Source organism: Oncorhynchus mykiss, chromosome 19, assembly GCF_057628025.1.
Source record: "Oncorhynchus mykiss isolate SJ-2025 chromosome 19, ASM5762802v1, whole genome shotgun sequence".
NCBI lineage: Eukaryota > Metazoa > Chordata > Actinopteri > Salmoniformes > Salmonidae > Oncorhynchus > Oncorhynchus mykiss.
In genome coordinates, this window is record NC_143040.1 from 23,292,758 (window position 1) to 23,311,918 (window position 19,161).

At 42.0% G+C, this 19,161-nt stretch overlaps 1 protein-coding gene across 4 annotated transcripts in view; it reads right to left on the minus strand.

The window, feature by feature from the left end:
* Positions 1 to 2,421: 2,421 nt before the first annotated feature.
* The window catches only part of LOC110497400 (uncharacterized), a 41,856-nt gene continuing 25,116 nt past the window's right edge, over positions 2,422 to 19,161 (minus strand). Inside the window, exons 1-7 of one of the 4 annotated variants that reach the window (XM_090210474.1) lie at positions 17,636 to 18,116; positions 17,104 to 17,222; positions 11,866 to 12,042; positions 8,273 to 8,425; positions 7,874 to 7,985; positions 6,077 to 6,204; positions 2,422 to 4,559 (exon numbers count right to left, since the gene is read on the minus strand). In XM_090210474.1, the coding sequence (XP_090066600.1) occupies positions 3,621 to 4,559; positions 6,077 to 6,204; positions 7,874 to 7,985; positions 8,273 to 8,425; positions 11,866 to 12,042; positions 17,104 to 17,222; positions 17,636 to 17,894 (1,887 nt within the window). In that variant the 5' untranslated portion in view covers positions 17,895 to 18,116 and the 3' untranslated portion in view covers positions 2,422 to 3,620. Of the gene's footprint in view, positions 4,560 to 4,812; positions 6,205 to 7,873; positions 7,986 to 8,272; positions 8,426 to 11,865; positions 12,043 to 17,103; positions 17,223 to 17,635; positions 18,117 to 19,161 lie in introns of those variants that run through there. The other 3 variants (XM_090210477.1, XM_090210476.1, XM_090210478.1) reach the window with 3 other exon arrangements.

Here is a 19,161-nt window from a genome sequence, read left to right on the forward strand (position 1 = left end):
AGTACGTCTGGAACAGAGAGTAAAAGGAGCAGGTTTCTGAGCGCAATAGAATAGAATCAAGGCATACTGTACAGTCAAAGGTATGGTAGGATGTGAGTACATTGGAGGTAAACCTAGGCATTGAGTAATGATGAGAGATATTGTGTCTAGAGATGTTTAAACCAGGTGATGTTACCGCATATGTGGGAGGTGGAACTAAATGGTTGGTTAAGGCATATTGAGCAGGGCTAGAGGCTCTACAGTGAAATAAGACAATAATCACTAACCAGGACAGTAATGGACAAGGCATATTGATATTAGGGTGAGGCATGCGTAGCCGAGTGATCATAGGGGTCCAGTGAATGGTTGGGCTGACTGGAGACACGGCGATTCAGACAGCTAGCAGGCCGGGGCTAGCAAGCTAGCAGAAGGGCCTTAGAGGGACGTCGCAACGGAGGAAAGTCTGTTTTAGCCTCCTCGTGCGGTGACGTCAATAGACCAGTCTTGATGGATTAGTAGGGTTCCGAGTAGCAGAGGGGTCCAATTACTGCACAACATAAACTTAGTATTACTTTCTTCTTTCTTATTACTTTCTTAGATCATTTATGCAGCAGCATACAATACATTTTTGGACTCACCTTGTTGTGCTGTGTTCACTTGAACAGGAAGGTGGCGTGGTGGTCCTTCGTGGGCAAATTTTGTCATCAAACTTTGTCATCAAAGTCTGCCATTCTAAGAATGTATGGTGCTTTCAAGACAACTGGGAACTTGGGGGGATAAAAAGGTTGAATCATGATGACGTCAGTGATCTTCAGGTCGTAGCTCTAGAAAGAGGCCAGAGTTCCCGATTTAGAATTCTGAGTTGGATGAAAGTTCAAAACGTATTTTCCCAGTCATAGCTTGTTTTTCCCCGAGTTCCCTGTTGTCTTGATTTCACTGAAGTCAGATTTTGCAGTTCTGAGGTAAGTTGTTTTGAGCGCGGCACAAATCATGTTTCATTTACAAACATTCAACATTGGTCATGCTATCATTTTAAACTAGGAAAAAATACCCTTAATACTAGACTTGGGACCACACAGACACTCCACTGAATAGCAGGCTAATGATTGCTTCGCAATGCTTGCAGTTTGCCACTGATTCCTTCCAAACAATTAATTGTTGAATTTGCGATTTCCAACTTGTTGTGTAATGTTAATGTCCCATGGCCGATGAGCACCGATATGTTATATGTATAATTTCTCTTCATATAACAAGGATTAAAAAGGATTTGCCGGTAGATTATTGACTTGATTCATGATGATGACTGCTAGCTAAGAGTTTGAAAGTATGATGTTGACATGATCAGTCAAATCAAAGCTACTGTAGATATGTGATTTGACATTTTATCTGTGCCTAATGACCTCGAGCCTTCTTGGATGGGTACTTCTAATGTAACTCTATGGCAGCACCCAAAAGGCTTGAATTTTTTAGCTCTACCCTTAGACTTGGCGGTGACGTAGTGTCCCCATGAGTGACAGAACACTGAGCCAATCACGGCACAACGCTCTGTATTTTTGCTGGTTTGCCCCACCACAGAAACCATTGAAACACCTGCATTTTGGAGTTCCCTTACTCAAGAAAACAAAAAAAGGGAGTCCCTGTTTGTATGCGGGATTATTAACTCAAGTATATATATATATATATATATATGTTTTGCATTGTTTGCAAACTGATATGTGACCGTTATTAATGCCAAAATAACATACAAAACAGGCTATGAGATCAGTGAACTCATGTTGGTTGAGTCTAAATCATAGATCTGCATTTTTGTACTGGCACTTTAACTCTGCTGACTGACTAATTCAGGACTATGTCCAAATAACAAAACAATAAAGGAACTAATTTAGCTTAGTCTTTGTTTGATACCAGTGTGAAAGAAAACACCATTCCATACCAGACTTGCACTATAATTTAGGTGCAGAATTCCTACTAGTATAAGCAGGTGATTGTTTATTTGAAGCAGTTAGCTTCTTACCCAATGGAAACAATGTGACCAGTAGATGGGGTGTTAACTGACTGGCATACCTGTAAATTACCTACATTATCCTTTTGATGATGAGCAGGCTGCAGACTTTACATTTAAATCAGCCCAAGGCCAGCCTTATGTGTCAAAACGTGCATCAGGTCAAGCGTTTTGGCTAGACAACACATTTATTTAAAAAAATTTTGAGGCAGTACCCTAGTAAGCTGATGATGCTATAGGTTAGTATAACCCCAATTATGCCTATAGCCTATCAACATGGTTAAAGGATCTAATGAATAGACTGGACCCTGGTTTTATGGACTTTGCTTTTCCTGTACAGTGCAATTTGTACAGTGCAAAAATACTGTAAGACTTTTTTTAAACATTACATTTCAAAATTACATCCTTGAACAATCGCACCAGTAAATTAACAAGAATCATACCATCAAAGTAATGATTTATTCTTCTATATTGCCATTTACATTTTTTACCAGTAGGCTACTATGCGTTTCCATGACCGAGCAGCCGCACAGAAGCCTAAGATTCCCATGCACAATGCCAAGCTGGAATTGTATAAGGCTTGCCGGCATTGGACTCTAGAGCAGTGGAAACTCGTTCCTTGGAGTGATGAATCGCGCTTCAACATCTGTCAGTCCGACGGACAAATCTGGGTTTGGCGGATGCCAGGAGAACGCTACCTGCCCGAATGCAGTGCCAACTGTAAAGTTTGGTGGAGGAGGAATAATGGTCTGGGGCTGTTTTTCATGGTTCGGGCTAGGTCCCTTAGTTCCAGTAAAGGGAAATCTTAACGCTACAACATACAATGACATTCTAGACAATTTTGTGCTTCCAACTTTGTGGCAACAGTTTGGGGAAGGCCCTTTCCTGTTTCAGCATGTCAATGCCCCTGTGTACAAACACAATTTGTTGAGATTGGTGTGGAACAACTTGACTGGCCTGCACAGAGCCCTGATTTCAACCTCATCAAACACCTTTAGGATGAATTGGAATGCCGACTGCGAGCCAGCCCTAATCACCCAACATCAGTGCTCTTCACCTCATGAATGCTCGTGTCTGAATTGAAGCAAGTCCCTGCAGCAATGTTCCAACGTCTAGTGGAAAAGCCTTCCCAGAAGAGTAAATCGTTATAGCAGCAAAGGGAGGACCAACTCCATATTAATGCCCATGATTTTGGAATGAGATGTTGGACGAGCAGGTATCCACATACACTACATGACCAAAAGTATCAAAAGGACAAAATGGTTCCTAATTTATTAACAGATTTGATCACATTGTTTTAGTACATAAAGGAACAGCTACAACCTGATTATGCCCAATGATGTTATGGGGTGTTATAAATATATTATAAAAAAGAGGGTATAGGACATAGGAAAAAAACAAATTCAGAGGGGAGATATAGTTACATTTCAATAAAATGACCGTGTTTTGGCTATGCCAGCACACCAAACAACAGGTCTGTATCATCTGAGAATGTTAGCAAACCCAGATGCTCAACTGAGGGGCTTAGTAATAAAACCAAAAACCTCTTACTCCAAGACACTTCACATGATAATTATAATTCAGTATGTCAGCTAAAAAATGGTTCCCAGATATGCCGTGTACATCTCAAGCCACACTGCTACGATGTCTTCCCGTTGTGGACACTCCTGTGTCTGATAAGGTTAGTCAGGAAGGAGAAGCTCTTGTAACATAGTTTGCACTTGAAGGGCTTCTCATTGGTGTGAACGGTCTGGTGCCTCTTCACATAGTTTGCCTCAGCGAAGCGCTTTCCACAGGTTGGGCAGGCGTACGGCTTGTCGGCGTCCGACCTTAAGCTCGGCCTCCCACGTTGTGACCCAATGACACCAGAGGAGGTAGAAGCAGGAACCACCACCCTCAGGTGGTTAGTCTTTGAGCTCCCTCCTTGACCTCTGAACATTGTTTGGGTGTTGTTGGGATTGTGTGCTGTGTTATAGGCTAGGTACCTCTCGTGGTGAATGCCCATCCTGACCCTGTCTGTATTGGTGGGGTAACCATGAGGTAACTGAGGAAGGCTAGACCCAGGACCAGGCGTTCTATGAACCCAGTCACCAGGCATTAGACGAGACCCTGAGGGAGAAGACAGACTTCCTGTTAGACTCCCACCAGGGGGGTCTCCCACCACTCTCTCTGAAGGCTGAAGCCCAGGGTGACCTGCTCTGTTCATTGATATTGTGGTGTTTAAATCATAGGAACAGGAGGGTCCATCTCTATCAGCTCCAGGCCCTGTATCATCCCTGCACTGAGATTGTGAAGAGAAGGGTCTGGGCTGCAGACTGGATCCCTGACTGGAGCCTCTGTCTCTCTGATGACCACCAGGACTGAGGTTGTTCAGTCCACCTGTCCACTGGTTGTGTTCTGTGTGGTGGTGGAGTCTCTGTCCCTCATGGTTAGGTCCTGGTTCCGACTCAGGAAGGAAGTGCGACGGCTCCTGATCCAGGGTTCTGATCCGTGACCAGGGTTTGTGACAAGACGATTTAGACGTCCAGTCTCTCCCTCCAGCAACCCTGGATATCAGCAGGTCCTCATGGACTGCACACTGTAATAACAAATTGAACAGGAAAGTTTAAAGGTTTATATAAGAAACTTTTTGTTGTACACACAGAAACATGACATTAAAATGTTTTAACCACAGTCAAGCCCATCTCTAACACTGATTCAAGTACCCAACAATATAGAGCGATTGGAGAGTATTATAAAAACATTCCCACGTGTTGATTCCAGAATTAAATACATTTTGGTTCGACTGAGATAAGGGAAGTCCACGCAATGACACAAAAATAACAAGGGGGTCAGCACAGTCAATTTTGCATTTAATTTCAATAAAATGGTCAAACACTCACATAACGTGAAGTACAGTACGTTTATTGCACAAAATGATACGTGACGAGTACAAAAACTTCACTTCTCACTATGGTAACACCCTTTCTGTAAATCTGGTACCCTTGCTTTGATAAAATGTATTTTAGAATACTTATGAAAAGGTTCAACATTACACACATCTTTACTACTTCATGTCAAGTAAACATGAATTAAGGCACTATAATTTCCTCATTATAAAACACCAGCATCAAACTACAAGACATAGTTGTCACTTTTCATCAGTTAAGCATTTTTACAGACACCATCAGCATATTATCTACTCTGCCTTATCATACTCATTCTTTCCTCAGTTCACCTCATCCACTTCCCTACTACATCCAAAACCAGCAGAATGAATTACAAACTAACTAGTACTACATGTGCATTTTCTGCTGGTGCATCCTGAGGTAGCTCCTCTCTGAGAATCTCTTCCCTCAGTGGTTACAGGTGCTCTCCCATGTGGACCTTCAGGTGCATCTTCAGCTGGTCCTGGCGTGAGAACCTCTTCTCACACTGGGGGCAGCTATAGGGTTTCTCCCCTGTGTGGACCCTCTTGTGCCTCTTCAGGTGGTGCTGGTGGGAGAATCTCTTCTCACACAGGTGGCAGCCAAAAGGTTTCTCCCCTGTGTGCATCCTCTGGTGGATCTCCATCTGTTTGGGGAAATTGAAGGATTTCCCACAGAATGAACACGGGAAGCGCTTCTCTTTTCCACCGGATCTACTGATAGCGTTACTACTACTATCATGTGTCAATGGGCTTGTGTAGCCATTAAGTGTTGAGACACAGGCATTGTCTGAGGTCTGGTTTAACATTAGAAGAGTGTGAGGAGGACGAAGGCCAGGGAGTGTCTGTGTCGTCGCAGGGTCCATGTTCCAGTTGATAGATCCTATAGAAGGCAGGCTGAAGACAGCATCTGTTAGGGGGTTAATCTGAGGCGCCATCAGTCTCTCTGAATCACAACTATAGGAGCAGGACGGAGCATCGCTAGCCGAGTCAGTGTCTGTTCTCTCCAGCCTCATACCAACACCACCCCGTCCATGCAGATCAAATCTACGCCTCGCCCTGGTCTCGGCCAGTCTGTTGTCGTGGAGACTAAGTTCAGTTGTAGTTTTGTGTTCCACTGTCTGTTTCTGGTTGTGGTTAACAGTGTTGTTCCCCAGCCCAGAGTTGAGGACGCTGTCCCATCCACTGACCTCCACTATATCGCCGCTGGTCCTGTCTTGCTCAGTAATGTTGTCCCCCGGGCCCTTGGCTGCACCCGTCTGGGTCTGGGAATGCAAGATGGCTGCCCAGTCTCCTCTGTTAGCCTCCAGCCAACCCCCTGCAGTAAGAGGTTACAAAATAGACTTTACAAACATGGCAGAGAGAACTATTTTTGGGGGGTCAATTACCTGGTCAAGATCATACATCATAATATGTGTTTTTGTATGTAAACATAAACTGTTCTGATCTCATTTTATTTTAATTTTTTTATTTCACCTTTATTTAACCAGGTAGGCTAGTTGAGAACAAGTTCTCATTTGCAACTGCGACCTGGCCAAGATAAAGCATAGCAGTGTGAACAGACAACAGAGTTACACATGGAGTAAACAATTAACAAGTCAATAACACAGTAGAAAAAAAGAGAGAGTCTATATACATTGTGTGCAAAAGGCATGAGGAGGTAGGCGAATAATTACAATTTTGCAGATTAACACTGGAGTGATAAATGATCAGATGGTCATGTACAGGTAGAGATATTGGTGTGCAAAAGAGCAGAAAAGTAAATAAATATAAACAGTATGGGGATGAGGTAGGTAAAATTGGGTGGGCTATTTACCGATAGACTATGTACAGCTGCAGCGATCGGTTAGCTGCTCAGATAGCAGATGTTTGAAGTTGGTGAGGGAGATAACGAAGAAATTATAATAGCCAGGCGCATCACTATTCCCATTGAAGATGTATTACTGTATGGAGGCTATATGTATTACTATTCCCATTGAAGATCTATTACTGTATGGAGGCTATATGTATTACTATTCCCATTGAAGATGTATTACTGTATGGAGGCTATATGTATTACTATTCCCATTGAAGATGTATTACTGTATGGAGGCTATATGTATTACTATTCCCATTGAAGATGTATTACTGTATGGAGGCTATATGTATTACTATTCCCATTGAAGATGTATTACTGTATGGAGGCTATATGTATTACTATTCCCATTGAAGATATATTACTGTATGGAGGCTATATGTATTACTATTCCCATTGAAGATGTATTACTGTATGGAGGCTATATGTATTACTATTACCACTGAAGATGTATTACTGTATGGAGGCTATATGTATTACTATTCCCATTGAAGATGTATTACTGTATGGAGGCTATATGTATTACTATTCCCATTGAAGATGTATTACTGTATGGAGGCTATATGTATTACTATTCCCATTGAAGATGTATTACTGTATGGAGGCTATATGTATTACTATTCCCATTGAAGATGTATTACTGTATGGAGGCTATATGTATTACTATTACCACTGAAGATGTATTACTGTATGGAGGCTATATGTATTACTATTCCCATTGAAGATGTATTACTGTATGGAGGCTATATGTATTACTATTACCACTGAAGATGTATTACTGTATGGAGGCTATATGTATTACTATTCCCATTGAAGATGTATTACTGTATGGAGACTATATGTATTACTATTCCCATTGAAGATGTATTACTGTATGGAGGCTATATGTATTACTATTCCCATTGAAGATATATTACTGTATGGAGACTATATGTATTACTATTCCCATTGAAGATGTATTACTGTATGGAGGCTATATGTATTACTATTCCCATTGAAGATGTATTACTGTATGGAGGCTATATGTATTACTATTCCCATTGAAGATGTATTACTGTATGGAGGCTATATGTATTACTATTCCCATTGAAGATGTATTACTGTATGTAGACTATATGTATTTCTACCTTACCTTGCTCCCCCATCTTTAGTCCACTCAGCAGGTCAATGCTCTCTGGTTCGTTTTCTATTGTCTCCTCTTTGACCAGCAGCAGATCAGGCTTCCCATCCTCCATGTCTACTGACTGTAAGAGATACAGAGTGAGAGGATGTTGGATCAAGAAATCTGATGAGCACCCTGCTATGGAGCATCTGCTGACTTGGCAATAAGGGATTGCGATGAGTACTATGCAAACATGTTAGTTGATTTGATACTATGCAAACGTGGCGATCTAATATCTTTCCATATAATCTTATTCATTATGATGTAAAAGATAAAACTGATCCTAGATCAGCACTCCTACTCTGAGAGCCTTTGTGGATACGGGCCCTGACCTAATGCAATGCAGACAGTTGTTTACAGTGGGCTCACCTCAGTGAGACTGTGTGTGGTCCTGTGCTGCTCAGCTGGTTCCTCTGTGGGTTCAGGAGAAGGTGTATTCTGGTTGTCCTCCATGACCATGATCCCCTCAGTGTTCCCCAGACCCTCCTCCTTCACCAGCAGCACCTCTGGACCCTCCTCCTCCTGGAAGAGAGGTGATACAGATTACACAGACATACACTCCCTCGGGTACGTACACACACACACACACACACACAGATAATAAAACACACTTTCAACATGGAGTGTTTACCCGTCCCCACTACGTTTGAGTCCTATACTGTAGTTACAGAATGACTTCATTGTTGTTAAATCCATCATGGTGGACATAAACACACTACCATTCAAAAGTTTGGGGTCACTTAGAAATGTCCTTGTTTTAGAAAATAAAGCACATTTTTTTGTCCATTAAAATAACATCAAATTTATCAGAAATACAGTGTAGACATTGTTAATGTAGTAAATTACTATTGTAGCTGAAAACGGAAGATTTATGGATTTTCAACATAGGCGTACAGAGGCCCAATATCAGCAACCATCACTCCTGTATTCCAATGGCACGTTGTGTCAGCTAATCCAAGTGTATCATTTTAAAAGGCTAATTGATCATTAAAAAAAACCTTTGCAAGTATGTTAGCACAGCTGAAAACTGTTGTTCTGATTAAAGAAGCAATAAAACTGGCCTTCTTCAGACTAGTTGAGTATCTGGAGCATCAGCATTTGTGGGTTCGATTACAGGCTCAAAATGGCCAGAAGCAAAGTACTTTCTTCTGAAACTCGTCAGTCTATTCTTGTTCTGAGAAATAAAGGCTATTCCATGCGAATAATTGCCAAGAAACTAAAGATCTCATAAAGCGCTGTGTCCTACTCCCTTCACAGAACATCGCAAACTGGCTCTAACCAGAATAGAAAGAGAAGTGGGAGGGCCCGGTAAACAACCGAGCAAGAGGACAAGTACATTAGAGTGTATAGTTTGAGAAACAGACGCCTCACAAGTCCTCAACTGGCAGCTTCATTAAATAGTACCTGCAAAACACCAGTCTCAACGTCAACAGTGAAGAGGCGACTCCGGGATGCTGTACTTCTAGGCAGAGTTCCTCTGTCCAGTGACTGTGTTCTTTTGCCCATCTTAATCTTTTATTTTTATTGGCCAGTCTGAGATATGGCTTTTTCTTTGCAACTCTGCCTAGAAGGCCAGCATCCCGGAGTTGCCTCTTCACTGTTGACGTTGAGCTGTCTGGTGTATGCAAAATAGGGTGAGATCAGATGTGACGTATACTGAAGAGTCTCAATGAAAGTCTTAGAATGAAAAGTCCCATTTTGTGTTTATTAACCATCCATATGAAAATCACACATACACAGCTCAACAAAAAATCTGCACGAACTTGATAAACTACATACATTTTCTCATTAAAAAGTGTATTGGGGGAAAAAAATGAAGCAAAAAAATTAAGTTGTTGAATGGAAGTAATGAAACAGGCATTGTGAACATCTGATAGGCTACACAGTACAATGTTGAACAGACATTTTATGCTTATAAACTGAACAAAAAAATAAAAAAGCACCATGCAACTATTTCAACAATTTCACTGAGTTACAGTTAACATAAGGAAATCAGCCCATTGAAATAAATGCATTATGCCCTAATCTATGGATTTCAAATGAATGGGGTGCCAGGGGAGCCAGGCCCAGACAGTCAGACTGACTTTTACCCAACAAAAGGGCTTTATTACAGACAGAAATATTCAGTTTCATCAGCTTTCCGGATGCCTGGTCTCAGACGATCTCGCAGATTAATTAGCCGGATGGGGAGGTCCTGGGCTGGCATGGTTACGCATCGTCTGTGGTTGTGAGGCCAGTTGTACTGCCAAATTCTCTAAAACGACATTCGAGCCAGCTTATGGTAGAGAAATGAACATTAAATTCCCTAGCAACAGTTCTGGTGGACATTCCTGCAGTCAGCATGCCAATGCACAAGGTGCACATTTGTAATGATCATGCCGTTTAAATCAGCTTCTTGATTTTATTTTACCTTTATTTAATTAGGCAAGTCAGTTAAGAAAAAAATACTTATTTACAGTAGTGACGGCCTACCGGGGAACAGTGGGTTAACTGCCTTGTTCAGGAGCAGAACGACAACTTTTTACCTTGTCAGCTCAGGGATTTGATTCAGCAACCTTTCGGTTACTGGCCCAACGCTCTAACCATTAGCCATACCTGCCAAGTGGATGGATTATCTTGGCAAAGGAGGAACGTTCACTAACTAAATTTGAGAGAAATAAGATTTTTGTGCGTATGGAACTTTTCTGGGATCTTTTATTTCAGCTCATGAAACATGGGACCAACACTTTACATGTTGCGTTTATATTTTTTTCAGTATATATGCCTTATATCACACAATGTCTGGATGCAATATTCTACCCAGGAATATTCTAAAGTCAAATATGTTACTCTCATTATTCCAAATGCATCTGTGGCTCTTTTATGCTGACAACAATGACAATTAATCTGTCTTTACTGCAGGGCTTGATCTAAACGTCAAAAGCTATTGAGTGGAATGGTTACTTTCTATGTTACAGAGTGGAATGGTTTTTCTGCTGGTGTATCCTGAGGTAGCTCCTCTCTGAGAACCTCTTCCCGCAGTGAGTACAGGGAAACAGCCTCTCTCCTGTGTGGACCTTCAGGTGCATCTTCAGCTGGTGCTGGCGGGAGAACCTTTTCTCACACTGGGGGCAGCTGTAGGGTTTCTCCCCTGTGTGGACCCTCTGGTGCCTCTTCAGGTTGCCAGCCTGGGCGAAGCGCATATCACATTGGGTACAGCTGAAGGGTTTCACCCCTGTGTGGACCCTCTGGTGGACCTCAACCTTCTGGGGGCAGCTGAAGCCTTTGTTACAGAACATGCAGAGGAACCGTTTCTCTTTACTATTGCCTGATGTGGCTCCTCCTCCCGGAGCCTCATCGTTTGAATTCAATACCTGATCAAAAAGTACACGGCCATGTGAATCAGAAGATGCCATCGACGTTGACACTGGGTCGCGATCCCAGAACATGTGTACAGGGGAGTGGGTCACAACATTTGTATTTGTCTCTAAGCTTCCCCTGTAATCTAATAAACCTCTGCCCTGTGATTGTCCTTCTACTTGGTGACAATCTGCATTCCATGTGGGAGGAGCATCGCCCTCCACTTTCACCTCATCTACCACTACAACCTCCCCTTTCTTATCTAGACACGCTTTGGCGTATACACTACTACTGTACTGGTTCCAGTCCCCTTTAGACAGATCAGTCTGTGTCTCTAAACCAAAGGGCATGTTGCCAGGGTCCATCTCTGTAGCGTAAGAACAAGACAGATCAACACCAGTGTCTAACGCGTCACCATCTCCACGGGAATTAACTGTCCTCTGGCTCTGGTGAAATACTGGTAAGTATTCCGAGACAGGAGCAGGAGGACAGACCAGTCTTTCCAGCACCAGTCTCTCTGGGTCTGATCTGTGGTCAGATCCTGTATGCAAGAGCCTGTGTTTTACAGTTAAAGTCTCTGTGTCGGTCTCTGACTTGATGACGGCGTTCGGCGCTCCACTGACCTCCGTGATGCTGCGTTGAGTCTTGGCCTGGGGCACGGTGGCAGTTGCGGTGTCCTCTGTGGCTATCGGGGGCGCTCCAGCCGATCCAGTCTGGATGTCTCTGCTGTGCCGTGGGTCATCCTCTCCTTCAAACGTCTCCTGCTTAACCCCAAGACCTGCAGCCTCTGCATCTGCAGACTGACACAAAAAGAGGAGGTTATTGAATTGGATAACAGGGAAGTAGGTAAGTCTCACAAGTAGGACTGTTGCGGTGAGCGTATTACCGCCACACCGGTGGTTACGAGTCACACAGGTAGTTTCTCCAAGCTCCGATGCTGCCGATGGTCATTAGTAGAATACCAAACTTGCTAACTGCCTGGTGCTCAGCACTCTATTGTCCCTCTAATCACTCTGACATTAATGCAAATGTAATTGGAAATCTAAATCAAACACGTCATGAGAGCCCATGAGCTCATGTTGCGCAACATTTCTATAGGCTATGCAACTGCGCGGGAAAAAACAGAGCGATGGCCTCTATTAAAAAGAGGATCCCATCAGCTTTTGATTGGCTAGGCCTACTATATTTAATTCAAGTTTCCTAATATTAAGCACATTGTTTATCTTTACAACAGGAGTATAATCTACTTGGCTGGCATGAAAATGAACCACGGGAAAATCGTCCTCCATTCGCTGTTTAAGTGCATAGATGACATGTATTTTTTCAGCTGCAGAATTGTTTTGGTACCCTTCCCCAGATCTGTGCCTCAACACAATCCTGTCTCTGAGCTCTACGGGCAATTCCTTCGACCTCATTGCTTGGTTTTTGCTCTGATATGCACTGTTAAGTGGAGGACCTTATATAAACAGTGTGCTTTTCCAAATCATGTCCATTCAATTGAATTTACCACAGGTGGACTCCAATCAAGTTGAAGAAACAACTCAAGGATGATCAATGGAAACAGAATGCAACTGAGCTCAATTTCAAGTCTCATAGCAAAGGATCTGAATACTTATGTAAATTAGGTATCCGTGTTTTATTTTGAATACATTTGCAAAAAATTCTAAAAAACTGTTTTCACTTTGTCACTATGGGGTAATGTGTGTAGATTGCTGATGATTTTGTATTGATTGGATTCAGTTTAGAATAAGGCTAAGGTAACAACATTTTGACAAATTCAAGTGGTCTGAATACTTTCCAAATGCACTGTATATTATTTAGTATATGTAAAGACAAGATAAAATCAAAAATAGTGGGATGGGTGACAATATTAGCCTATCACTTGTGAATGATGCCCAGCATAAGGCAAGAAACAATGTTTTTCTTGAACTACTTTTTCTAATCATTGTCGCACAACTCATGTTTTATTTATTTATTTTTCACCCCAATTTCGTGGTATCCAAGTGGTAGTAGTTACAGTCTTGTCTCATCGCTGCAACTCCCGTACGGACTCAGGAGAGGCGAAGGTCGAGAGCCACTCGTCCCCCGAAACACAACCCAACCAAGCCACACTGCTTCTTGACACAATGCACATCCAACCCGGAAGCCTGCCGCACCAATGTGTCGGAGGAAACACCGAACACCTGGCGACCTGGTCAGCGTATCACGAGTGCCAAATAACGTCTTAAAATTAAGCACATTCATCTGCTTTACAAGGGGTGTGGAGCCTAACTGACATACACAAGCCGCGTGTGAGTTTCAAGTTTGGGGAAGATCCTTTTCACCATAAAAATGCACCTTTATAATAAAAGCATTGTTGCATTTGCGGTCACTTTTGATAATGGTGTTTCCCGCGAATGGAACATTTGCGCTTATAGCCCGCTGCAGTGTGCGCATTGCTGCGCTTATGTGAAGAAATAGCCTAATCGTTTATCAACATTTAAAGCTGTTGCGTCAGCCACATTGTGTAAAAAAATATATATTTTATTGCTAGTGGTTGTATTAATTTGGGATCTATCGCATCCCACAACTGTCCCAGACTACGTTTGGAATATTTATTTCTCGCACAGAATAGGTCAACTTTTGCACTATTGGTGATAGTAGATTGACATAGGCTAGTGCTTTTGCTGTTCGTTAGGCCTATTTATCTTGTTGGCTGACAAAGTAAATGTGGACAGTTCTTCCAAAATCTTTAATATGCACCTTGGAATTGGATAAGAATGCACGCAGTTGCGTTCACGATGTCCGTCTTCATTTGTAGTCTATGACAAAGACCCAATCACGTGTTGGAGAGCCATGCGAGTGATAGGTGCTTCGGATCGCGCAGCCCTCAATATGAAGGGCACAACGCAGCACTCCAGGCCAAGGGCACAACCGCCACTGGCCTCAAAAGGTATGACTTTTTTTCAAGGATGTATTATGGCCACACAAAGGGGATGCCGCGGTGAAATGAGAGACTGATAAAGTGTGTACTGCGCAAAAAAACTAAGTAGAGCTCATGCCTTTTAAGCGACTTAAAAAAAAAATCATTAGCCTTACAATGTATTACAATTCAAAACATATAGCCCAACGTTTGTAGAACAACTAAAGTTATATTAATAACTCTAAATTAAGAATATAGGATTACTTACTTATTTGTTAACCGCTCAACACAGAATAGCCGCATGTGCGCACTCCATTAAATAGGTGAGAAAATATCCTTTCGATTTTATTCAGCTTTGTTCAATTGTATTGTTCATACTATAAAACGATGCCACGGAATCCTAAGCAAATCTTGTCTGCTAAATGAACTAGTGTAGCCCACAGCCATTTGGCATAGCCAGATCAGGGCCTAACATCAGGACAACTCAGAGTATGCTATTCTGTTCTTGTGAAATAGACTACATGTTCTTCATATCATGCTTCTTTAGACCTGTCTAAAATACATAGATTTATTGTGAAGGTGTAGGCTATATTACATGGATGTATTAGACTTTTTAAATGTAGATGTTCCAAAGGTCTGCATCAGTGGCTTTGTAGGCTTTGTGTGGAAGCCAGGTTTGCTTGACAATCACTGGCTGATGAAATTTTGTGACCGCCATAGGGGAGCTTGTGAGTAGGGCTATGGCAGATAAATAACGGTGTACTTATAAGCAAATTAATAGCTGTAGGTATAGGTGCCTGAGCAATGGAGCAGCTGCACCCCCACTTTCAAAATAGGGGTGCAAACTGATGTTGTTGCGCACCCACTTTTATACCAGAAAATGAATGTTGTTTTCAATGATTAGTAACGTTTTGAGCTAGTCTGTATTAAAATAGATATACTAAATATACAAAAGTATGTGGACACCCCTTCAAATGAGTGGATTCGGACAATTCAGCCACACCCGTAGCTTACCGGTGTTTAAAATCGAGCACATCGCCATGCAATCTCCATAGACAAACATTGGCAGTAAAATGGCCCTACTGAAGAGCTCAGTGACTTTCAACGTGGCACCGTCATAGGATGCCACCTTTCCAACAAGTCAGTTTGACAAATGTCTGCCCTGCTGCCCCAGTCAACTGTAAGTCCTGTTATTGTGAAATTGAAATGTCTAGGAGCAACAACAGCTCAGCTGCAAAGTGGTAGGCCACACAAGCTTACAGAACGGGACCCCCGAGTGCTGAAGAGCAAAAAAATTGTCTGTCCTCGGTTGCAACACTCACTACCGAGTTCCAAACTGCCTCTGGAAGCAACGTCAGCATAAGAACTGTTTGTCGGAGCTTAATGAAATGGGTTTCCATGGCCGAGCAGCCTAAGATCACCATGCACAATGCCAAGCGTCGGCTGGAGTGGTGTAAAGCTCGCCGCCATTGGACTCTGGAGCAGTGGAAACTCGTTCTCTGGAGTGATGAATCATGCTTCACCATCTGGCAGTCTGATGGATATATCTGTGTTTGGCGGATGCCAGGAGAACACTACATGCCCCAATGCATAGTGCCAACTGTAAAGTTTGGTGGAGGAGGAATAATAGTGTGGGGCTGTTTATCATGGTTCGGGCTTGGCCCCTTAGTTCCGGTGAAGGGAAATCTTAACGCTACAGCATACAATGACATTCTAGATGATTCTGTGCTTCCAGCTTTGTGGCAACAGTTTGGGGAAGGCCCTTTCCTGTTTCAGCATGACAATGTCCCCATGCACAAAGCGAGGTCCATACAGAAATGGTTTGTAGGACTGGCCTGCAGAGAGCCCTGGCCTCAACCCCATCTAACACATTTAGGATGAATTACAACGCCGACTGCAAGCAAGGCCTAATCGCCCAACATCAGTGTCCAACCTCACTAATGCTCATGGCTGAATGGAAGAAAGTCCCTGTAGCAATGTTCCAACATCAAGTGGAAAGCCTCCCCAGAAGAGTGGAGGCTGTTAAAGCAGCAACGGGGGGGGACCAACTCCATATTAATGTCCATGATTTTGGAATGAGATGTTCGACAAGCAGGTGTCCACATACCTTTGGCTATGTAGTTCATGTCCATGTTATATATAGGATATGATAGCTCACAGATGGCATTTTGCACCCCCTCCTCCCGTCTCTTCAAGATGAATGGTTTGCAGTTAGAAAGCACTAGTTGCACCACTGGTGTTTAACATGAAAAGGAATCTGCAAAATAAAATTGTTTATCTATTTTGTTGTGCTGTTGTATCGTTGTTAGAGTAGGAGGCTACTAGTATGCAGTCTGTATACGAGTACATTTCTTTTCGTATGAAGTAGCATTTATGAATGAAAAGGTGATGTCATCTTTTTTTGTCACAAATAATGCAAATTTAATGTGCAATTTGACAATGTTTTTTTTTTAACCTGCCAAGTACAACATTTAAATCCTTATTGAATAAAACAATATCATTCCTCCCATTTTTGATTTCATTATTATGCTTTATCCTTGACAGTTTGGCCTGTCAATCAATCACGGTGGGTGGGATTGTCAGGGGAGGAGCAGAATATTTGAAAGTCACAGGCATGTTTAGGTTTCAGATCTGTCAATTCATTATTAGGGGTGGGATTTTCAGGGAAGGGAGAAGATGAGTACTCTAGTAATTAAAACACATTTTCAATATAAAACCTAAAAAAAATAGTTATGTTCTGTTCATATGTATTCCCCCCGTTAAGAAAAAAAGTAGAATGGCAGGATTTTTTTTATTTTTAAATGGCAAGAATTTCTTGGAGAGATCCCCCAGATGCCAAAGCTTTTGCACTGTCACTTTCAGAAAAAGTCAGGCGCCCATGGCTGAGGGGAGCATTTCTGAAATAAACGGGCCATGTTTGATTATCTGTAATTTTTTTATGTCACACTATGACACTAACCTCTATCACGATAACCTGCTGAGTTGAGGTTCCACTCCTCTCATGTGGAGCTACGGGTTGGTCATCTCTCCACGCTGGTTTCACAAAGCTCCTGTGGCTTCCAGTGAGATGTCCTTCACCTGAGAGAGTGATTGAGGAAAAAGGAGTGGTTAAGTTAGGTACGGTCAATGCTCAAAGCTATATTGTACACAGTCTACAATTGGCAAAGATGTAAGGAAACACCTCATAACTTCTTGATACACTATTTATTGATTGACTTACTATGTTCCATGCTCACATTCTTTTGAGTATGACAATAGGCAATTCAGTAAATCAATAATCTTGTTAGAATATTATATTGTGTCTTTGTGCAATAATAAAAGTGTTCTTAATTGACCTCTGCCTGATCAAATAAAATAAAATGTGCAAGATAGCCAAGTAATCAGGGGAAGTGACCAGAAACTGACCAAGACCCAATTCTGGGTAACGCATCTGAACACGTGGTGAGGGTAACATGGCAACAGCCCCCGACTTCTGCAAAATTAAAATGTACCTCTTGTCATTCCTTTGTATCGTTCGAGGATCTTGACACTATTGGGACGACTTGCGAGGACGCGCTCCCGTGCCACCTTCAGTTCTTGTAGCTGTAATTTCCTCCGCAATGCCCTGTTTTCTTTCTGGCTTTGAGTTATTTCCAAACGAAACACTGCATAGTCGTCGTCTACGAGTTTACAAATCTCTGCCACAGCTGAATTCGCTAGAATCTCCATGATGGAGGCTATTTGAGTGTGAAAAACCATACAGTTAGCCATTGTTAGCAGCTACTAGCTAGCGTTATCGAGATAACATATATCAACCAAGTCGAACGCGAATTAAACAGTACATGGGGTACGTATGTGATGCTGTGCAGTTACATTAGTCATATTCTGAGTTCCAGGGTGTTAATAAACGTCTAAATAAAACCGCTAACGTAGAAATGGTTCTTGGTTACAGGTCGCTTCCGTTTACACTGAAGAGAAAGGATCTTATTGGGTGGCGTCATAGCTCAAAGGGTGTGGTTAAATAAATAAAAAATATGCGTACCCTGCTTTGAAATACGGTACTGCTTAAAATTGTAATTATTATGTTAAAAATCACTTTTTTTTGTGTTGGAATGGTGTGAACATATACCGGTCGTAAACATTTACGCGAGTAGTTCATCCTCTATAAGGAAATAGCAAGCTTTTTTAAACCTTTGATTGAGAAAAGTTTAAGGTGGGGTTTTAAGTGTTTTCTCAAATGTATGTTTTGGCCACAAATACGATTATTAGGGATGTGCACGGTTATTCGAATATCCACAGTATGCGAATAGTTGTGAGTATAAATACATTAATTAAAACATCCGTCTGACAATGGGTGGGTATAATTTGTTGAACGTTCAACGGGAATGTGTTCCAAAAACTTCGTAATGTACAAGGTTGCCAACAAACACAGAGTAGATTTGCCAATTCACGTCGCAACTAGCTGCCGAATAGGCATCAAATCACTACGTAGCTTATTCTTAATGTTTGTCCATAGGCTACCAGAGTGAGGACAGACATTTTTCGTAATAAACATGGTGAGTGAAAAATTAAATAGCAACTTTGTATGCGTTGTTTGTTGGCAACCTTGTTTACGAAGTTTCTGTTGTAACGTTGCCCAAATTATACCCACCCTCTGACAATCATTTTAAATGATTCATTTAATAAAACAAACTTTTCAATGTAGTTATGACGTGCGCCCCGTAAAGACTAGTAGCCAACCGGTAGACTTCACGTGTAGCTTGTTTATGTTGGCCAATCAAACTGGCAAATAGGCTCAATGTGTCTCAAGTACGTGACAGTTCATTCACTACTGCAATGTTCAATGGAATACAATTACGTAATTAAACGTTTTTGAAACGATTAGGAGTTGGCTACAACCAGCTGTTGCTTACAGAATGGGGTTGAAGATAGCGCCTCAATTAACCTACCTTGCCAAGCTGTCTAGGATACTCCAGTGAAGACAGGCAAATATGGGTGGTGTTTGTTCTTCACTGGTTGCCCTTTTCTTGTGGCAACA